The sequence below is a fragment of the Hyperolius riggenbachi genome, chromosome 6, assembly GCF_040937935.1.
Source record: "Hyperolius riggenbachi isolate aHypRig1 chromosome 6, aHypRig1.pri, whole genome shotgun sequence".
Taxonomy (NCBI): domain Eukaryota; kingdom Metazoa; phylum Chordata; class Amphibia; order Anura; family Hyperoliidae; genus Hyperolius; species Hyperolius riggenbachi.
Window position 1 is genome coordinate 33,289,049 of NC_090651.1, and position 21,504 is coordinate 33,310,552.

At 48.4% G+C, this 21,504-nt stretch overlaps 1 protein-coding gene across 1 annotated transcript in view; it reads right to left on the minus strand.

Moving 5' to 3' along the window:
• LOC137520765 (cytochrome P450 4B1-like) overlaps positions 1-20,764 on the minus strand; it is a 64,523-nt gene extending 43,759 nt beyond the window's left edge. The window contains exons 1-6 of the mRNA XM_068239101.1: positions 20,497-20,764; positions 12,404-12,548; positions 11,836-11,880; positions 10,332-10,459; positions 7,908-8,032; positions 5,280-5,431 (exon numbers count right to left, since the gene is read on the minus strand). Of these exons, the coding sequence (XP_068095202.1) occupies positions 5,280-5,431; positions 7,908-8,032; positions 10,332-10,459; positions 11,836-11,880; positions 12,404-12,548; positions 20,497-20,688 (787 nt within the window). The 5' untranslated portion in view covers positions 20,689-20,764. The remainder of the gene's footprint in view (positions 1-5,279; positions 5,432-7,907; positions 8,033-10,331; positions 10,460-11,835; positions 11,881-12,403; positions 12,549-20,496) is intronic.
• Positions 20,765-21,504: the final 740 nt, after the last annotated feature.

Here is a 21,504-nt window from a genome sequence, read left to right on the forward strand (position 1 = left end):
CTGTTTCTGACCTGTGTGCTGAGGGGCTGTGTCTGACCTGTGTGCTGAGGGGCTGGGTCTGACCTGTGTGCTGAGGGGCTGGGTCTGACCTGTGTGCTGAGGGGCTGTGTCTGACCTGTGTGCTGAGGGGCTGTGTCTGACCTGTGTGCTGAGGGGCTGTGTCTGACCTGTGTGCTGAGGGGCTGTGTCTGACCTGTGTGCTGAGGGGCTGTGTCTGACCTGTGTGCTGAGGGGCTGTGTCTGACCTGTGTGCTGAGGGGCTGTTTCTGACCTGTGTGCTGAGGGGCTGTTTCTGACCTGAGTGCTGAGGGGCTGTTTCTGACCTGGGTGCTGAGGGGCCGTTTCTGACCTGTTTGCTGAGGGGCCGTGTCTGACCTGTGTGCTGAGCGGCCGTGTCTGACCTGTGTGCTGAGGGGCAGTGTCTGACCTGTGTGCTGAGGGGCTGTGTCTGACCTGTGTGCTGAGGGGCAGTGTCTGACCTGTGTGCTGAGGGGCTGTGTCTGACCTGTGTGCTGAGGGGCTGTGTCTGACCTGTGTGCTGAGGGGCTGTGTCAGACCTGTGTGCTGAGGGGCTGTTTCTGACCATTGTGCTGAGGGCCTGTGTCAGACCTGTGTGCTGAGGGGCTGTGTCAGACCTGTGTGCTGAGGGGCTGTGTCAGACCTGTGTGCTGAGGGGCTGTGTCTGACCTGTGTGCTGAGGGGCTGTGTCTGACCTGTGTGCTGAGGGGCTGTGTCTGACCTGTGTGCTGAGGGGCTGTTTCTGACCTGTGTGCTGAGGGGCTGTTTCTGACCTGTGTGCTGAGGGGCTGTTTCTGACCTGTGTGCTGAGGGGCTGTTTCTGACCTGTGTGCTGAGGGGCTGTTTCTGACCTGTGTGCTGTGGGGCTGTTTCTGACCTGTGTGCTGTGTCAGACCTGCGTGCTGATGGGCTGTTTCTGACCTGTGTGCTGTGTCAGACCTGTGTGCTGATGGGCTGTTTCTGACCTGTGTGCTGAGGGGCTGTGTCTGACCTGTGTGCTGAGGGGCTGTGTCTGACCTGTGTGCTGAGGGGCTGTGTCTGACCTGTGTGCTGAGGGGCTGTGTCAGACCTGTGTGCAGAGGGGCTGTGTCAGACCTGTGTGCTGAGGGGCTGTTTCTGACCTGTGTGCTGAGGGGCCGTGTCTGACCTGTGTGCTGAGGGGCCGTGTCTGACCTGTGTGCTGAGCGGCTGTGTCAGACCTGTGTGCTGAGGGGCTGTGTCTGACCTGTGTGCTGAGGGGCTGTTTCTGACCTGTGTGCTGAGGGGCTGTTTCTGACCTATGTGCTGTGTCTGACCTGTGTGCTGAGGGGCTGTTTCTGACCTGTGTGCTGAGCGGCTGTGTCTGACCTGTGTGCTGAGCGGCTGTGTCTGACCTGTGTGCTGAGGGGATGTGTCTGACCTGTGTGCTGAGGGGCTGTGTCTGACCTGTGTGCTGAGGGGCTGTTTCTGACCTGTGTGCTGAGGGGCTGTTTCTGACCTGTGTGCTGAGGGGCTGTTTCTGACCTGTGTGCTGAGGGGCTGTTTCTGACCTGTGTGCTGTGGGGCTGTTTCTGACCTGTGTGCTGTGTCAGACCTGCGTGCTGATGGGCTGTTTCTGACCTGTGTGCTGTGTCAGACCTGTGTGCTGATGGGCTGTTTCTGACCTGTGTGCTGAGGGGCTGTGTCTGACCTGTGTGCTGAGGGGCTGTGTCTGACCTGTGTGCTGAGGGGCTGTGTCAGACCTGTGTGCAGAGGGGCTGTGTCAGACCTGTGTGCTGAGGGGCTGTTTCTGACCTGTGTGCTGAGGGGCTGTGTCTGACCTGTGTGCTGAGGGGCAGTGTCTGACCTGTGTGCTGAGGGGCTGTGTCTGACCTGTGTGCTGAGCGGCTGTGTCTGACCTGTGTGCTGAGCGGCTGTGTCAGACCTGTGTGCTGAGGGGCTGTGTCTGACCTGTGTGCTGAGGGGCTGTTTCTGACCTGTGTGCTGAGGGGCTGTTTCTGACCTATGTGCTGTGTCTGACCTGTGTGCTGAGGGGCTGTTTCTGACCTGTGTGCTGAGGGGCTGTTTCTGACCTGTGTGCTGAGCGGCTGTGTCTGACCTGTGTGCTGAGGGGATGTGTCTGACCTGTGTGCTGAGGGGATGTGTCTGACCTGTGTGCTGAGCGGCCGTGTCTGACCTGTGTGCTGAGGGGCAGTGTCTGACCTGTGTGCTGAGCGGCTGTGTCTGACCTGTGTGCTGAGCGGCTGTGTCAGACCTGTGTGCTGAGGGGCTGTGTCTGACCTGTGTGCTGAGGGGCTGTTTCTGACCTGTGTGCTGAGGGGCTGTTTCTGACCTATGTGCTGTGTCTGACCTGTGTGCTGAGGGGCTGTTTCTGACCTGTGTGCTGAGGGGCTGTTTCTGACCTGAGTGCTGAGGGGCTATTTCTGACCTGGGTGCTGAGGGGCCGTTTCTGACCTGTGTGCTGAGGGGCCGTGTCTGACCTGTGTGCTGAGCGGCCGTGTCTGACCTGTGTGCTGAGGGGCTGTGTCTGACCTGTGTGCTGAGGGGCTGTGTCTGACCTGTGTGCTGAGGGGCAGTGTCTGACCTGTGTGCTGAGGGGCTGTGTCTGACCTGTGTGCTGAGGGGCTGTGTCTGACCTTTGTGCTGAGAGGCTGTGTCAGACCTGTGTGCTGAGGGGCTGTTTCTGACCTTTGTGCTGAGGGCCTGTGTCAGACCTGTGTGTTGAGGGGCTGTGTCAGACCTGTGTGCTGAGGGGCTGTGTCAGACCTGTGTGCTGAGGGGCTGTGTCTGACCTGTGTGCTGAGGGGCTGTGTCTGACCTGTGTGCTGAGGGGCTGTGTCTGACCTGTGTGCTGAGGGGCTGTTTCTGACCTGTGTGCTGAGGGGCTGTTTCTGACCTGTGTGCTGAGGGGCTGTTTCTGACCTGTGTGCTGAGGGGCTGTGTCTGACCTGTGTGCTGAGGGGCTGGGTCTGACCTGTGTGCTGAGGGGCTGGGTCTGACCTGTGTGCTGAGGGGCTGTGTCTGACCTGTGTGCTGAGGGGCTGTGTCTGACCTGTGTGCTGAGGGGCTGTGTCTGACCTGTGTGCTGAGGGGCTGTGTCTGACCTGTGTGCTGAGGGGCTGTGTCTGACCTGTGTGCTGAGGGGCTGTGTCTGACCTGTGTGCTGAGGGGCTGTTTCTGACCTGTGTGCTGAGGGGCTGTTTCTGACCTGAGTGCTGAGGGGCTGTTTCTGACCTGGGTGCTGAGGGGCCGTTTCTGACCTGTTTGCTGAGGGGCCGTGTCTGACCTGTGTGCTGAGCGGCCGTGTCTGACCTGTGTGCTGAGGGGCAGTGTCTGACCTGTGTGCTGAGGGGCTGTGTCTGACCTGTGTGCTGAGGGGCAGTGTCTGACCTGTGTGCTGAGGGGCTGTTTCTGACCTGTGTGCTGAGGGGCTGTTTCTGACCTATGTGCTGTGTCTGACCTGTGTGCTGAGGGGCTGTTTCTGACCTGTGTGCTGAGGGGCTGTTTCTGACCTGTGTGCTGAGCGGCTGTGTCTGACCTGTGTGCTGAGGGGATGTGTCTGACCTGTGTGCTGAGGGGATGTGTCTGACCTGTGTGCTGAGCGGCCGTGTCTGACCTGTGTGCTGAGGGGCAGTGTCTGACCTGTGTGCTGAGCGGCTGTGTCTGACCTGTGTGCTGAGCGGCTGTGTCAGACCTGTGTGCTGAGGGGCTGTGTCTGACCTGTGTGCTGAGGGGCTGTTTCTGACCTGTGTGCTGAGGGGCTGTTTCTGACCTATGTGCTGTGTCTGACCTGTGTGCTGAGGGGCTGTTTCTGACCTGTGTGCTGAGGGGCTGTTTCTGACCTGAGTGCTGAGGGGCTATTTCTGACCTGGGTGCTGAGGGGCCGTTTCTGACCTGTGTGCTGAGGGGCTGTGTCTGACCTGTGTGCTGAGCGGCCGTGTCTGACCTGTGTGCTGAGGGGCAGTGTCTGACCTGTGTGCTGAGGGGCTGTGTCTGACCTGTGTGCTGAGGGGCAGTGTCTGACCTGTGTGCTGAGGGGCTGTGTCTGACCTGTGTGCTGAGGGGCTGTGTCTGACCTGTGTGCTGAGGGGCTGTGTCAGACCTGTGTGCTGAGGGGCTGTTTCTGACCTTTGTGCTGAGGGCCTGTGTCAGACCTGTGTGTTGAGGGGCTGTGTCAGACCTGTGTGCTGAGGGGCTGTGTCAGACCTGTGTGCTGAGGGGCTGTTTCTGACCTATGTGCTGTGTCTGACCTGTGTGCTGAGGGGCTGTTTCTGACCTGTGTGCTGAGGGGCTGTTTCTGACCTGTGTGCTGAGCGGCTGTGTCTGACCTGTGTGCTGAGGGGATGTGTCTGACCTGTGTGCTGAGGGGATGTGTCTGACCTGTGTGCTGAGCGGCCGTGTCTGACCTGTGTGCTGAGGGGCAGTGTCTGACCTGTGTGCTGAGCGGCTGTGTCTGACCTGTGTGCTGAGCGGCTGTGTCAGACCTGTGTGCTGAGGGGCTGTGTCTGACCTGTGTGCTGAGGGGCTGTTTCTGACCTGTGTGCTGAGGGGCTGTTTCTGACCTGTGTGCTGAGGGGCTGTTTCTGACCTATGTGCTGTGTCTGACCTGTGTGCTGAGGGGCTGTTTCTGACCTGTGTGCTGAGGGGCTGTTTCTGACCTGTGTGCTGAGCGGCTGTGTCTGACCTGTGTGCTGAGGGGATGTGTCTGACCTGTGTGCTGAGGGGATGTGTCTGACCTGTGTGCTGAGGGGATGTGTCTGACCTGTGTGCTGAGGGGCTGTGTCTGACCTGTGTGCTGAGGGGCTGTGTCAGACCTGTGTGCTAAGGGGCTGTGTCAGACCTGTGTGCTGAGGGGCTGTGTCTGACCTGTGTGCTGAGGGGCTGTGTCTGACCTGTGTGCTGAGGAGCTGTGTCAGACCTGTGTGCTGAGGGGCTGTGTCTGACCTGTGTGCTGAGCGGCTGTGTCTGACCTGTGTGCTGAGGGGCTGTGTCTGACCTGTGTGCTGAGGGGCTGTTTCTGACCTGTGTGCTGAGGGGCTGTTTCTGACCTGTGTGCTGAGGGGCTGTGTCTGACCTGTGTGCTGAGGGGCTGTGTCTGACCTGTGTGCTGAGGGGCTGTGTCTGACCTGTGTGCTGAGGGGCTGTGTCTGACCTGTGTGCTGAGGGGCTGTTTCTGACCTGTGTGCTGAGGGGCTGTGTCTGACCTGTGTGCTGAGGGGCTGTTTCTGACCTGTGTGCTGAGGGGCTGTGTCTGACCTGTGTGCTGAGGGGCTGTTTCTGACCTGTGTGCTTATGGGCTGTGCTCAGAGCTCTCCTGAAGCGGAATCCATGAGGACTCAGGTGGAAGATGATGTCATTGTGATAAGGAAGAAATATGAATCTGAAGTCCACTATGTAGCTGAGGTCATACACCGCCTTGATGTAGGCGTTTTCACTGAGGAAAAGATAAGAAAATACAGATAAAGGCGCATGAACCACTGTCAAAAATGTTACAGAACCTAAAGAGGAACTCCGCTGAAAATAATGTAATAAATAGAATTGAACTTTTTTTTTTTTTAACAATATTCATTTATAGATGACAGTCAGTGTTTATTCTGAAATTTATCACAGGTAGCAACAGTCCTGTCAGGTGCAGCTCACTTGCTCCTGACAATTCCGAAGCCAGTACAAAATATATCTGGTCCCCTAGAATGCACAAGGTGGGGGATCAGGACCGGGTTTGTACTTTCTAGCTCCCAAGGCTCTTAAAGGGAACCATAGCTGAAGGAGAAAAAGAAGTTATACATACCTGGGGCTTCCTCCAGCCCCATACGCGTTGATCGATGCCACGCCGCCATCCAGCGCTGCCCGCAGCTACAAGAACCGGCTCCCCTCTGTTCTGTCAGTCGGAGCCAGTCTAAGCGTATCTCTGCAGGAGTGTATGGAGAGATACATAGAGGGCGCACTTCTCCTGCGTAGCCCAGCTCCAATGACGTCAGCGACGAGAGCGCGTTCTCGTAATTGCGGGCAGCGCTGGATGGCGGCGTGGGATCGATCAGCGCGTATGGGGCTGGAGGAAGCCCCAGGTATGTATAACTTCTTTTTCATATCACCATCTCTGGTTCCCTTTAAAGGGAACCTTAACTGAACGGGGGGGGGTTAAAGAGTTTCACTTACCTGGGGCTATTACCAGTCCCCTTCAGCATTCCTGTGCCCTCGGAGCCGCTCTGGAATCCTCCGGACCCCCGCTGTCACTTAGTTTCGTTTTTGACGACTCACCAGTCGGCCGGCCGCCATTCGTATTATTGGACGCATTCCCTACTGCAATTAGCACTGTTGCGGACCGCAACGCGTACAAAGATACGCGTTGCCGCATATCTACGCATGCGGAATGTGGCAACGCATATTTTTGTACGTGTTGCGGTCTGCAACAGCGCTAATTGCAGTAGGGAATGCGTCCAATAATACGCATGGCGGCCGGCCGACTGGTGAGTCGTCAAAAACAAAACTAAGTGACAGCGGGGGTCCGGAGGATTCCAGAGCGGCTCCGAGGGCACTGGACTGCTGCAGGGGGCTGGTAATAGCCCCAGGTAAGTGAAACTCTTTACGCCCCGTTCAGTTAAAGTGAACCTTAAGTGTCCCAAAAAAAATGAGTTTTACTCACCTGGGGCTTACCTCAGCCCCCTGCAGCTGATCGGTGCCCACGACGAGTCGCTCTGATGCTCCGGGTCCCGCTGGCGGCCACTTCCGGTTTCGCCGTCAGGACCCGTCAGGCTGGGGAACGCGGCTGATACTACGCGTTCCCAGCCAAAATAGCACCCCTATGCGGCCATATGTCCGCATAGGCACCCGTATGCGGACATATGGCCGCATAGGGGTGCTATTTTGGCTGGGAACGCGTAGTATCAGCCGCGTTCCCCAGCCTGACGGGTCCTGATGGCGAAACCGGAAGTGGCCGCCAGCGGGACCCGGAGCATCAGAGCGACTCGTCGTGGGCACCGATCAGCTGCAGGGGGCTGAGGTAAGCCCCAGGTGAGTAAAACTCATTTTTTTTGGGACACTTAAGGTTCACTTTAAGGTTCCCTTTAAGTACATTTCAGTAAATGAAAACTTTACTGGATCAGAAATTCTCCTCTACAACCCGGGTACTAGTCTGAAGCTTGTATGTTCTGTTCCTGGATCACCAGGACATAGCACTAGTGTCTCATCGCACACCAGGAAGTAAGGAAGATGCACAGAGCTCTGGAATTCAGATTGTGTGTGCAGCAAAGCAGGGCAGCTTGCCGGAGCAGGAGAAATGATTTATTTTGACGTCTGTCCTCTTATAAGTCCTGCCGCCCTTCTACCCTTCTGCTTTTTCAGTACCGAAGGCCATGGCCTTTGTTTCCTTTCCAGAAATCCGGCCCTGGCGGGGATTCCGCATGGCTATCTAGGCTACGCATCGCTGGGAGTGAGGGACTACATATTAATATATGTATTATATAGATCTAGGAAGTGGTGCTGATGCTGAAACCAGAACATGAATGTAAAATTGGGTATCCTGAATAATTTACTGCATTCCACTAAATGTCACTACAGTGCCTCTTTAACCTGATGCTGACCGCGTCACGCCAATGGGCGTGGCCAGCGCGGCAGCCCCAGGACGGCCTAACGCCGATCGGTGTAAAGTCTTGGGGGCTGATGCCTATGACAGCTGATCACGGTGATTGGCTGGCGGGCCTTAAATAAAAATAAATAAAAAATTGTCAAATTTATTAGAAAAAAAAGAAATAAATATAATAAAAAATAAACATGCTGGGAGTAATCATAGCCCACCAACAGAGAGCTCTGTTGGTGGGCTGAAAGGGGGGGGGGGGGGTACATGTACTTGCATCATTGCATTTGTTAGAATATTAAGTATTAGAAGCTAAGAGTTTAATGCTTGGACAGACCTGTTATTCTGGCAGTTGCTCTCATAGCTGAAGGCACATTTCATGATAGTGTCCAGCGTCATCAGGCTGACATATTGGAACATCTCCAGAGGCTTCTTATCTGAGACCATCTGCTCCCACTTGTCCTGAAATAATTAGAGTCTATGAAAAAGAAGGCAGAAATGACAAACACGCTTATCCAGATATTCATGTCTGATCTGACTATCTCCTGGAAGGTCTGAGATGGGCTTTCTTGCTTGTGACCTTGACTCTGCTAGTTATCCTCCTGACCAAGTAACATTGCGCCCCACCCCCCCAGGTTAATTAACCACTTCACCCCACAAGCTATTTAACCCATACCGCCAAGAGCCATTTTATCCCATCTGCGCTCCTCCCATTCATTTGGCCATAACTTTATCACTGTTTCTCACACCAGAATGATCAATATCTTGAGGGGGGTTTTCGCTACAAATAGGCTTTTTGTGGGTGATACTTGTTTTCAGTAATTGCTTTAGTTTCTACGCATTTTATAGGGAAAAAATGAAAAACGACACAATTTCTCCAATTCCATACCCTTAAGTTTTAAATAAACAATACTACTACAATATACGTAAAAAACAAACTCATTTTATTTGCTAATTAGTCCCGGCTATCACAGCATTTAAATTATGTTCCTAGTACAATGTATGGCAAAGATATATTATTTGGAAATAATGGTGTATTTTTCTAATTTGTGTTTTTTTCGTATTCCATACTTACAAGTACTTATTTGCTAAAATAATATACTCTTGTGACAGGAATATTAAAAAAGCTTAGTCCTTAAAGCGTTCTAACACCCAGCATTACAACTTTGCTTACAGCTTAGAAACTATTATGCCAGATTTTTTTTTAAGCAGAAATTCACTGAATGGGTTAAACATGACATTTTAGTTTTGCACTTAGTTAGAAATCCGCATCGGTGCTGAGGTTTAGTTACAAATGTATCTTTGTTTGGAATACAAACAGACCTCTGAAAAGCCTGTCTGGGAAGCCCTCTGTGCTCTCTCAGAGAGGTGTTTGTTTATTTACATTGTAAATAGATACATTTGTATCTAAACCTCAGCACAGAGGAGGATTTCTAGCTAAATGCAACACTAAAATGTCATGTTTAATCCATTCAATGAATTTCTGCTAAAAAAAAATAATCTGGCATAATAGTTTCTAAGCTGTAAGCAATCTTTTAAAGCAAAGTTGAAATGTTGGGTGTTAGACCACTTTAAAGAGATACTTGTATATGTTATACGCTATAGCAGCATAGAGGGTGATATAGCGGCTGGGAACGCGGAGAATCACTCGCGTTCCCAGCCTGTCGGCGGCTGTCGCCGAACCTGGAAGTAGCCGCCGGCGGGGACAGGAGGATCGGAGCGAGACTGCGAGGGCACCATACAGCTTCAGGGGGCTGAGGGATGCCCCAGGTGAGTAAAAATCATTTTTTTTAACTTAAGTATCCCTTTAAGGAAACTATTACTGTAATTGTTTTTAAACTGTTAGTTATTTCTTTCTTTACATGTGTTTATATTTCTACAAGATGGCAATAGAAACACTACCAGGAAGCCGCCCCCCCCCCCTCCCAACTTTGACCGAAAAGCAGCATTAGAGACCTTTTGCTGCAGCCAAATTATCCCCCCCCCCCTCCCGGGTGCCAGAGCCTACTGCCAGGTCCCTCCAGATCTCCAGATCACACCCCAACTTAACTGTGCTTGCTGTGGCCCCTGCAAAGAGTATTGGCAGAGTATTGTCTCGCCTGTTCTGGCAAGTGCGCTCCTCTGTCAATTCATAGCTCCGGCTTTCTGACTTCATCCACCACTAGCTACATCTTCTCTGTGACCCACTGCATGTTGTTACGTAATAGAAGCGCCCCTGTGAAGATAAAGTTGGAGAGCCCGAAGCCATTTACTGACAGAGTAGTGCACCTGCCTGGACAGACACTACTCTGTTAAAGACATTGCAGGAGCTCCAGGGAGCACAGTTAAGTTGGAGGGTGACCTGGGAGGGTCCGGCAGCTGGTTTGGAGAACTGGGTCAGTTGCCCATATGATAGTGTCTGTCTGCCCTGACCCCAACTTCACCAGTTTGCCACCAGCTCTGATTTCATCTTTCTTTATCGATTCTGCATCCCCTTCAGCCTGAACTACTCCACATTGCTGAACCTCCTGTTCTTCTTGATCCCTGATGGGGCAATCCCAAAACCTGGTGGCCACTCAGCAGCAAAACAGTCCATGATGGGTGCTGTCCCATCATCCCTTGCAGGGTACCCGGTTGAAGACCTGTGTCCACTTAGGTTTCATGCCCTGGGGAAGCCCACACCCACTGCCGGCTGGCTCAAAAGAGCTTGTACTCGAAATCTTCATAACTGTCACTCACAAAGAGGTTCAAAGAAACCAGTGGAGTTTCATAGTGTGATTACCAGCATGACGTTGGCACAGTCAGACATCAGCTTGACATACAGCTTCAGGACATCATAGTGGAACCCCGGAGTCAGCAGCCGGCGGTGCTGGAACCACTTCGGACCCGACAACACCAGCAGCCCCTTACCTAAGTAAAGCATGTAAAGAGGGTCATGAGGAAAAAAGACAAGATGGCAGCCATTAACCATGAATTATAATGGATAACAGGGGAAGTTGTACAATGGGAATTGAGATAGAGTCAGTGATGGACCGAAATTTCGCATATGCAAAATTTTGTATCAAAATTTGCATTTTCGCATTGTAATTGTAATGCGAAATTTCAGGGAAAATCGTAATTGATTTCGTATGTAATAGTAGTATTTCATAATTTCGCGCAATTTTTCACGCAATTTTGCATAATTTTGTGCCGACTTTGGAGGTTAATACAAAAATCTCCATACATGCTATTGCTACCAAAATTGCTGCATATGTTAAGTAGAATAGTGGGTACAAGTCAAAAAATAATAATTTTTAAAAAGACCTTTTAGTTTTTGAGAAAATCGATTTTAAAAATGCAAAGAAAAATGGTTTTTAAACTGTCATTTTTTCAAAGTTTAAAGGGGCACTATAGCGAAAAATTGAAAAATTTAAAATATGTGCAAACCTAGACAAATAAGAAGTACATTTCTCCCAGAGTAAAATGAGCCATAAATTACTTTTCTCTTATGTTGCTGTCACTTACAGTAGGTAGTGGAAATCTGACAGAAGTGACAGGTTTTGGCCTAGTCCATCTCTTCATAGGGGATTCTCAGTAAGGCTTTTACTCTTTATAAAGATATTACCTAAAAAGAATTTAAACAATGATGCTGGCCAGCCTCCCTGCTCGCTACACAGTTTTTTGCCAGTTGGACAGAGCAACTGCTATTCACTAAGTGCTTTTGAAAATAAATAAATCCCTGAGAATCCCCACATGAAGAGATGGACTAGTCCAAAACCTTTCGCTTTCGTCAGATTTCTACTACCTACTATAAGTGACAGCAACATAGGAGAAAAGTAATTTATGGCTCATTTTACTCTGGAAACAACGACTTCTTATTTGTTTATGTTTGCAAAAAATTTTAAATTTTTCAACATAGTGCCCCTTTAAAAACCATTTTTCTTTGTATTTTTTAAATCGATTTTCTAAAAAACTATATGGTATTTTTGGAAAATTCTCTTTTCCACTTGTACCCACTATTCCCTTTAACATGGGTAGTCAGTAGCATGTATGGGCGCTTTGCTATTAACCTCCAAAGTCGGCACAAAATTACGCAAAATGTCAAGAAAATTACGCATATTTTTATGTGAAATTACGAATGACTACGAAATCAATTTAGTTTGCAAATCGTAATTACGTACTGTATAGACGTAATTGCGAAAATGTACGCGAAATTTTGCGAAATTGTTATTTTGCTGATTACGACCATAGCTGAGAAAGACTAATGACAGATTCATATTTATTGTAGTATTTTTTTTGTTACTTACCAATCCATGGAGTAATGAAGTAGTAGCCAAAATTATCTTTTGGATCTGCCAGAGAAATAAAAAGTGCAGTTGTCAGCAAACAGCTTTACAGGACACCCGAGGCAAAAATAAACGAATGAAATAAACAATTGGATCCATCTTCCTTCTCTTTTTAAGATATTCCACAGTTTTATTTTATATTTAAATCTACTTTTTAAGTTTTAACTGTTTAATTGTTTTTGCTCAATGACACATTCATTGAATATGCCAGAGCTAAAATCTATGAAATATTGACCCTTTTTTTAATCTCTTTCCTGCTCTCAGAAGCCATTTTCTGCTAGGAAAGTGTTTTATAGTTGGAATTTCTTATCAGTGAGGGTCACGCTGTAGTCACTTCCTGTCTGAGTCAGGACTGAGTCAGCCACTTACATACCTGATATTTAACTCTTTCAGGCAGAGAAAGGAAAAAAGGAACAAAGCCTAGTTATTTGCGTGCTTGGCACTGTACATACACATGTCTATCCCATCATGTCACATGTCACCTCGGGTATCCTTTAAAGTGTAACTAAAGTAAATAGTCAAACCTTACCCTGCCTGGAGAGGATGGCCTTGGCGTAATCGGGGTGACAGATGGTCAGCGATGCGAAGAAATTTCCCAGCCACAGTGGGTAGGCGTAGGGATACTGCTCCGCATAGCGCATAATGAGGTCCATATCTTTCCCATCGCCGTGGAACTGTTCATAGCAGGAACACAAGACACAAAATGAATTCTGACGTTGTTAGTGTGTACATCATTGTCACCGTTATTAGAAACAACACAACTCACAGCATTGCTCCAAATGACTATTGGCGATCGTAGCGTGATAGTTTAGCTTACGTGAAATTCACTTATAAATTATGCATGTTAGGCAAAATTAGGAATTCAACTTTGACTCACAAGAATCACATTTTGCATTTTGGCATTATTACGCGTAATCGAGAAATTACAAAACATAATTACAGTTAATACACAAAGTAGATGCAGAAAGCGCTGGGCACCAGGACGTCTTGCTACCAGTGAAATGTATTTGGACAGATACAGGTACAAGGTTATGCAATGGAAGGGATAGGTAGACGTATTCCTCCCATTGCATAACCTTGTACCTGTATCTGTCCAAATAAATGTCACTGGTAGCAGACGTCCTGGTGCCCAACGCTTTCTGCATCTACTTTGCCTATCAATTTGCTATTGTTGGAGCACATCACGATCCCAGGGGACAGACTGCTGGATGGTAACCAGCATCGAGTGCCAGCCACCTCTTCTCCCTTCTATCTCAATCATTACAGTTAAACATGAAATTAATGACGAATTTGCCAGAAATTTTGCAGCATGATTTTGCATCATTATTGCAAATTTTGATGTGAAATTATGATTATGCAAAATTCAACCTCAATAATATGACCTACAATAGTTTAAAGATGCAAATAGGAGTCACACACATTGATATTTTGGCGTTAAAGGGACTCAGAGCTCGTGTAAATCAAAAGATTTATACATACCTGGGGCTTCCTCCAGCCCCATCTGCTCGGATCGCCACCACGCCGCCGTCCTCCGCTGCCTGCAGCGCCAGTACCGGGTCCCTGCACTTCCATCAGTTGGCTCCAGTCTACGCAGGAGAAGTGCAGTCTTTGCATATCTCTCCAGCAGCTGCTGGAGAGATACATAGAGGGCGCACTTCTCTTACGACTGGCTCCGACTGACAAAAGTGACGGGACCCGGTTCCCAAAGCTGTGAGCAGCGGGGGACGGCGGCGTGGGAGCGATCCGAGCGGATGGGGCTGGAGGAAGCCCCAGGTATGTATAAATCTTTTGATTTATACAATCTCTGGTACACTTTAAGTATATTTTTGCACCGTTGAGCTTAGTACCCAATAAAAGATGAATTGTGTGACATGACAGATAAATAATTTTTCCACAAATCATCTTTCAAGAAAATCATGCGATGTGATGCAAACAGCATATTACGTTTTAAAGTCATTTGAACACTTTGTACTTGTTTTGAATGCAGCCATATAGTGCGGTCTGTTGCATGCGTGCAGTATGCAAATGAATTTGTTGTTCACTTGGTTGGTGCATGGAAAATACAAGTGGTGCAATCGCTTGGTCGTGCGGTCTGTCATGTGGTTAGGTTGGTCGTGCCGAAAAGTTGCATGTGCGTACGAGCATTGAGAGCTGTGGCTTAAAGAGTAACAAAATTTTCAGCCTTATTTCTTCTATCCAATAAGTTCCTATACCTGTTCTAAGAGTTGTGGTCTGTCTTATTGCAGTCTTTCCTAGTTGCACAGTGGCTGTATTATCTCTGTAATATAATCTAATCTTCATTCTTTTGACGGCTTTGTCGGGCTCAGGCAAGAATGTGCTGTTCTGCTTGTGATAGGATAGAAGCTATACACACCCTCTCCACGCCCCTTCCAGGCTCTGTATGAGTCACAGACTGAGCTTCTCTGAGCCTATCACATGCTGGTTAGCAGCCATGTCTTTTGTTTGAAAACACTGCCTAAAACTGGCAATTACAAGCCAGGATTGCAGCAGGGAGTGGCAGAAACAGCACAGAGGGGCCCAGGAGAACATAATGAATAGAATGGTATGCTTTTTATTGTAAGAATTTTAGAGTACAGATTCTCTTTAAGTTGGGCCACTTTTGATGATTGAGAGACCAGGGGTTACAGGTGTAACAGGTGTAGCAATAGCCATTGCATCCATAGCATATGCTATGGTGCCCTGGAGCAGGGGCAGAGGCTGGAGCAGGGGGGGGGTTCAGGTGGTAGTTGATATATTCACCATTAACTTTCTTGTGTTCCTCCACCCCGACTTTTTCTATATGCAGCGTAGATTGTATGAGAGTGTAAATTACCCAATTAATTCACATTCATATGCTAGGAGCAGGTGGCATTACTTAACTTAAAGGACCACTAATGTGAAAAAAGTAGGCAGTTAAAATCTGACAGGTTTTGGTCCAGTCCATCTCCTCAGGGGGGATTCTCATGTTTTTTTTTTTTTGTTTTCAACTTAATTTCCTGAACAAAGTTGCAAAGTCTAACTGATAAAATAGTGTGCAAGTGAGTAGGGAGGCTGGCTGGTATCTTACTATTTTGACAGTTAAACTGCTGTTCAGGAAATGTTTTTGAAAACAAAGAAAACCCTGAGAATCCCCTATAAGGAGATGGACTGTCAGATTTTAAATTTTTTCACCATAGTTGTCCCTTAAAATGTGACAGACTGTACTGGGCCGGCACAATACACTCCTGGTGACGTCAGTGGTAGCGAGGGCGCGGCCGCGCAGACGCAGTGGGTTTCCGACTTTAACGTCAGAAATTCCAGAAGTGAACCGGAGGCGGGGCCGGAGCATCAGTGAGTGGCTGTGCGGGCACAGGATGTCTACGGGGGACCACTAGAAGCCCCGGGTAAGTTCAACTCATTTTCCCCCGACCCCCCCTACAGTAGTCCTTTAAGTACTATAGACAGGGCCGGATTTGTACTTTTTACCGCCCAAGGCCGACTATTACCAGCCGCCCCAACCGAAACCGTATCCTACCACCTCTCTCTACACATCCACCCACCCAAAAATGTTTGGGTCGCTGGTGTCCACTATTGCGGCTAGTGCTGAGGTCTCCATGGTAACATGAAGTGAATCAATCATATCACACGGGGGAACTGGTCAATCAAGCGATCTACAGGTGATGGGCGTGGTGGGAGCCGTCCACCACACCCACATAGTCACAAGTGGCTCACAATTGGACATTGGGTGGGGTCAGCAACATGTAAAAGTGAGTCCTGTACCCACTGCTGTCTCCAGGGTAACAGCGCTGGCCAATCAATAATTAAGAAATGGGTACTGTGATAGGATGCCTTCTGTATTATGTACTATTTGCTGGTGCTGGCTCAGGTCCTTTCATCCCCCACACCAAGTGCGTGAGACCTGGCCTTCTGTAACTGCCTGCAGCTGCTACTATGTCATTGGACAAGGTCTGGCTTTTGCTAGTCACACACTGTTCACAGATGTTTGGTTAACGGACTACAGCTGCCTGTAGCACAGCACAGGCAGATGCCAGCTGGTACTAAGAGTGCAGTTATCCTGACCCCTTTCATTTGTTTGGACACTTGGAAATAATGCCCTGCAAATAATGCCCACTGCCTGCAGGCCGCCCCTTGTTTATCTGGTGCCCTAGGCCATGGCCTATGTGGCCTTGCCAGAAATCCGGCCATGACTATAGATACTGTATATATTTACTCAAGCCACAATACAATAGATAACAGACATATCAGATTGAAGGTATCTCTGAAGCCATAAGCAGGGTTCAAACTCCAGACTTCTATACAGTAAATAGACAACAGATATTTTAGAACCACCTCTAATCCGGTAACTTAGCATGGCTGTCTAGGGTTTATTACTCAACTGTAGCATTACTACTGGCTGCCCTTTAGATTTTCGTACACACTTGCTTGAACTAAGCATACTTACCCTTGACAGAAGATTACCACTATGGCTGACATACCTCTCTGGGTCTTGTTTGGTCTCCAAAACCCTCTGAAAAAATATTTGACAAATTTTCGAATACACAGGAACAGGAAGAAGTTGACCTCCTCTATATGTTCCTCCCACTTCCCTCCCACATCTGCCCTCTTATCGCCCATTCCCAGGACAAGGTTCACCGCTGTAGTGCACCAGAGGCCGGAAATCTAAAGTGATCCCCCTAGAGATTGTGGTTTCCTCAGTCAGTACATACAATGTATGTATTCTTAAAAGCGCAAACGCAATCGCCGCACAGAGCGATTTTGTGAGCGTTTTTCCTATACCTTCCATTGTAGCAAAATCGCCCTAAAAATGGTACAGGCAGCGCATTGCTGAGCAGATCGGAAACAAACCGCTTAGATGTGAACGCTCTCATAGGGAATCATTGCACAAGCGCTTTAAAGTGAACCTAAAGTCAGGAATAAAAAATGAACTCACCTGGGGCTTCCCGCAGCCTCCTGAAGCTGATCGGTGCCCACGCTGACTCCATCAGATGTCCCTGGACCGGCCGGCGGCGACTTCCGGATTCGCCGTCACCGGCCGACAGGCTGGGAACGCGAGTGATTCTTCGCGTTCCCAGCCAGAATAGCGCCCCCTATGCTGCTATTGCAGCCTCCCTGTGCTGCAATAGCAGCATAGGGTGCGATATTCTGGCTGGGAACGCGAAGAATCACTCGCGTTCCCAGCCTGTCGGCCGGTGACGGCGAATCCGGAAGTCGCCGCCGGCCGGTCCAGGGACATCTGATGGAGTCAGCGTGGGCACCGATCAGCTTCAGGGGGCTGCGGGAAGCCCCAGGTGATTTAAACTCATTTTTTATTCCTGACTTTAGGGTCACTTTAAAGTGAACCTCCGGACTAAAAATCGACTGAAAAGGCTTGGTGTTTCTTTAACAGTTTCACAGCATCAGAACTTTGTTTCTCTTATACAAGCCTCATTTTTAGCTGCACAGAAGAAAACTGCCCGGGCAGTTTTCCCCTTATGCTGTGCAAAGCATGATGGGATTTCTGATGTTGTTGTTCTCGTTCTGGTGTTTTGGTGCATTTTTTTTTCTTTTGACATTTTGAATTTGACATTTGAAGCCTAGCATGTGCAGTTGGGAGGGGTAATCAGGGCACAGGACAGTTGGAACCGTGTCTTATGCTCCCTGTCACCTCCTTTCAACCAAAAAGATGGCTGCCCCCATGACAAAGATGGCAGCCCCCATGAATCACAAACATTTGCCTGTTCTTTTAAAACAGGGTGGGTAAGAGATTATATTACCTATCTATTCTAATTAACATAACTAATGTAACTTAAAGAGACTCTGAAGCGAGAATAAATCTCGCTTCAGAGCTCATAAATAGCAGGGGCACGTGTGCCCCTGCTAAAACGCCGCTATCCCGCGGCTAAACGGGGGTCCCTTCACCCCCAACCCACCCCCCGCAAAAGTGTGTCGTAGAAAGGTCGCAGAATTTCCCTTCCTGGAGGCAGGGCTAACGGCTGCAGCCCTGCCTCCAGTCGCGTCTGTCAGCGGCGCATCGCCGCCTCTCCCCCGCCACTCTCAGTGAAGGTAGACTGAGAGGGGCGGGGGAGAGGCGGAGATACGCGCTGACAGACGCGCGTGGGGCAGGGCTGCGGCGGTTAGCCCTGCCCCAACCAGGAAGCGCTCCCCGGGTGTATCGAGGGGGATTTGGGGGTGAAGGGACCCCCGTTAAGCCGCGCTATAGCGGCGTTTTAGCAGGGGCACACGTGCCCCTGCTATTTATGAGGTCTGAAGCGAGATTTATTCTCGCTTCAGACTCTCTTCAATGACAGTATGTTTGTTTAGGCTGAAGTTCCCCTTTAAGGGTGATTTTGAAAATTGCCAGTGCTTAACAAAAATTGCAAAACACCCTAGGTGTGAACGAACCCTAATGGAAGAAAAGTTACCTACAGATGTACTTGGCTAGTTGGCTGGCTTGCTTTAATCCTTATTTGTTTGCAAGCTGCTCTTGTGTGGACAGATCACAGACAAATCATTTCAGCCCCCAGCCTGTGTCTGACGACTCTACAAGTAAGCGGAGGGGGATGAGGCAGGAGGGAGAGAAACACTGTGTGTATAATTCCTTATTTTAGTAGCTAAGCATTGCTGTACAATAATTGAGCTTGTATTTTACAGACAGGAGGTTTTAAATCAGGATAATACAATCTATTGGATGATTTAAAAGAAAAACAGTAAGCTGTCAGCTAGTAAGCCTTCTTCAGACCATTCCCGTTGACTAACAATGTTAGAACATACAATCAGAAGGAGAAGGAAAAGTTTTTTGCAAATATAAGTGTCATCCAGATACATTAATTACAATGGGTTTTGCAAAGATTGTGAGGTATTTATGCCAAATAGATAAGACCCTTGGTTTACTTAAAGGGAATCTGAAGTGAAAATAAACTTATGATATAATGATTTGTATGTGTAGTACTGCTAAGAAATAAAACATTATTAGCACAGATATGAGTCTCCTATTGTTTCCAGTACAGGAAGAGTTAAGAAACTTCAGTTGTTATCTATGCAAAAGAGCTTCTCTGAGTACTGGACTTTATAAAGTCGTGGACAGCACTGTCCTTTGAAGCTCTTATCTCAACTGTCTCTCATTGTTTCTTCGTTGTTTATGTTTTTTCTGCAGAGAAAAGTTCAAAGGGTCAGTAGCCTGCTCTGTGAAATCATTTCGAATGCGGAGTGTATTGTGGAAACTGCAAATTATTAGAGAATGATGCAATGTTATAAAAAAAGCTATATAACTAAAAATAAAAATATAACGCTATTTTACTAATGTTCTATTAATTATCCGTACTACACAACCAATTTATTATATCATGAGCTGTTTTTTTTCCGCTTCCGTGTCATTTTACAGTGCCTAGGCAGCTGTGGTATACATATGAAAAGTAAAATCAATTGGCAATAGAATGCAGCAGGGCAGATAGACCCTTCACTAAAAGAATCACACTGAAAACACCCCGCAACTCGATCTAAAACAATAAGGCCCGGTTCACATTAGCGGTCGCCGTCCGGAATCGCCGTGCCGGAGCCGGACCGCATGCAGAACGGACGGAACGGACGCACGGCATAGCAATGAAAGCCTATGCGTCCGTTCACATGCGTCCGTTTCGTCCGGACCGGATCCGGACTCCGGCATAAGACCCAACATGTGCTATTTTTTGGTCCGGCTCCTCCGGCAGCCGTATCCGGAGCAAGCCGGACTGCACCATCCGGCCAATACAAACCAATGAGAACCGGAGAGCGCACAACACACTGGCTAAAAATCCGGATGTACTACCCCACTTCCTATGCGTATTGAAGTGGCGATTTTGGATGGGGACACATGGGCAAGCATTTTGGAGTGGAGCAGCAGTGATTTTAAACGTGCTGGAGATGTTGGCAGTATGTCGGAGGTGGAGGTGAGTGCTAAACAGCGGAGGGCCTGATTCCACAGGTCCACCTTCTGCTGACCTCCCAGACCCCAACATTTTTATTCCTTTTCTACTATCTTTTGCCAAACGGATCCGGATCGCATCCTGATGAACACCTGATGCAAACTGACCGGATCCGGATCGGATCCGGATCAGAACCTTACGGTTCCGATCCGGATCCGGATCCGGTCAGGTCATCCGGTCCGTTTGGCAGAGAACCGCAAGTGTGAACGGGGCCTAAGGGTTGGCAAGTGCCGGCACTCAAGCGTACATGTAGTATGCGCCAAATCTTTCCGTTTGTTCTTGGGACTAACGCAGGGGCCAAAAATTTTACTACAACTTCGTTCACACTCTTGAAATGTGTTTGCATGAGTTTTAACGCATAGCGCTAAAATACTAAAGGCTTGCAGTTTTTGTCGCGCAATACCAATGCAAAAACCGCAATGCAATTGCGAGCGGTCCATAGCAATACATTACATGTGGGATTCTTTGCGCTTGACGCAAAACAGACGCCGTGTTACCAAGTGTCTATCCAGCCTTGGGGTTTTATTGAAGCCATGGACATCTATGTGGAGATGAAGTGAAGGGAAACCAGTGCAAATGGAAATAACAGAGGAGCTAAAGAAGCTAAACCCTTTTGCCGTCCACAACAGATAATATCTGTAGCTACAGCTATGGAAATTCTCTCACAGCAGCTGATTCTTACCTCATGAGCATTGCCGAACAGCCAGTGACGTTTAGGACCCTGGAAAGCACTGAAGGCTTTTCTTAGCACCTGCCATCTCACATACAGCTTAGAGGCTTTGTACAGAACTAGGAGGAGGCCGAGCCAGACAGCCCACTGATAGAGGTCACTGAGGCCTAGTGACAGGAAACCAAAGAGCCCAGCGGTAGCCATGACACCCACCTCCCTCCTGACACCAGGTGTGACTGTATTGCACTACAGGCTGCAGAGAGTGACAGGGACGGGAGGAAACACCTGCTCAGATGACACAGGGGCAAAGCACACACAGATGACATGTGAAAATGGGACATTGTACGGAGGAGGAGAGACAGGAGTGGAGGGGGAGGTTGCTCAGCCGAGCACCAGCATGTAACTTTATACAGCAAGTCTTGGAATGCTTATTACATAGCTCTTATAGCATAAGGGGCTGTACACAAGGCTGCGCTTTTAAAATGGCATGCATTTTTTAATTAATTAATTTATTATTATTTATTTATTGTATTTATAAAGCGCCAACATATTATGCAGCGCTGATCACAAGGTCTTTTGAAAAATCATCAAAATTGTGAAGAACTGTACACACTGGTGCAATGCGTTTTTCTACTTTCATGAAGGCTTTGCGATTTAAAAAGCGCGGGGCAAGCGCAGCAGTGTGTATAGGCAAGCATAAGGAGCCATTTATGCCGGTCCTTGTGGGAAAAAAAGCAATTTTCAACCAGCACGAATCTGCGTTTGCAATATTTGTATTATTTTTGTACAGACAGTGCACATTTTTGTAATTTTTATATGCAAAGTTTCACATTGCACTTTTTTTCATTAATACCACCAATTTAATTTACATGAAAATCCAGTCTGTTTACATTGAAAATTGAAAATTTCAATGTAAAATATTTTTTTTCTGGTATTTTTCTGTGTTCCTATTGACTTTTATTGAATCCAATTCATTGAATTTGACTTTCATTGAAACACCAATCAGATATGGCACTTGGA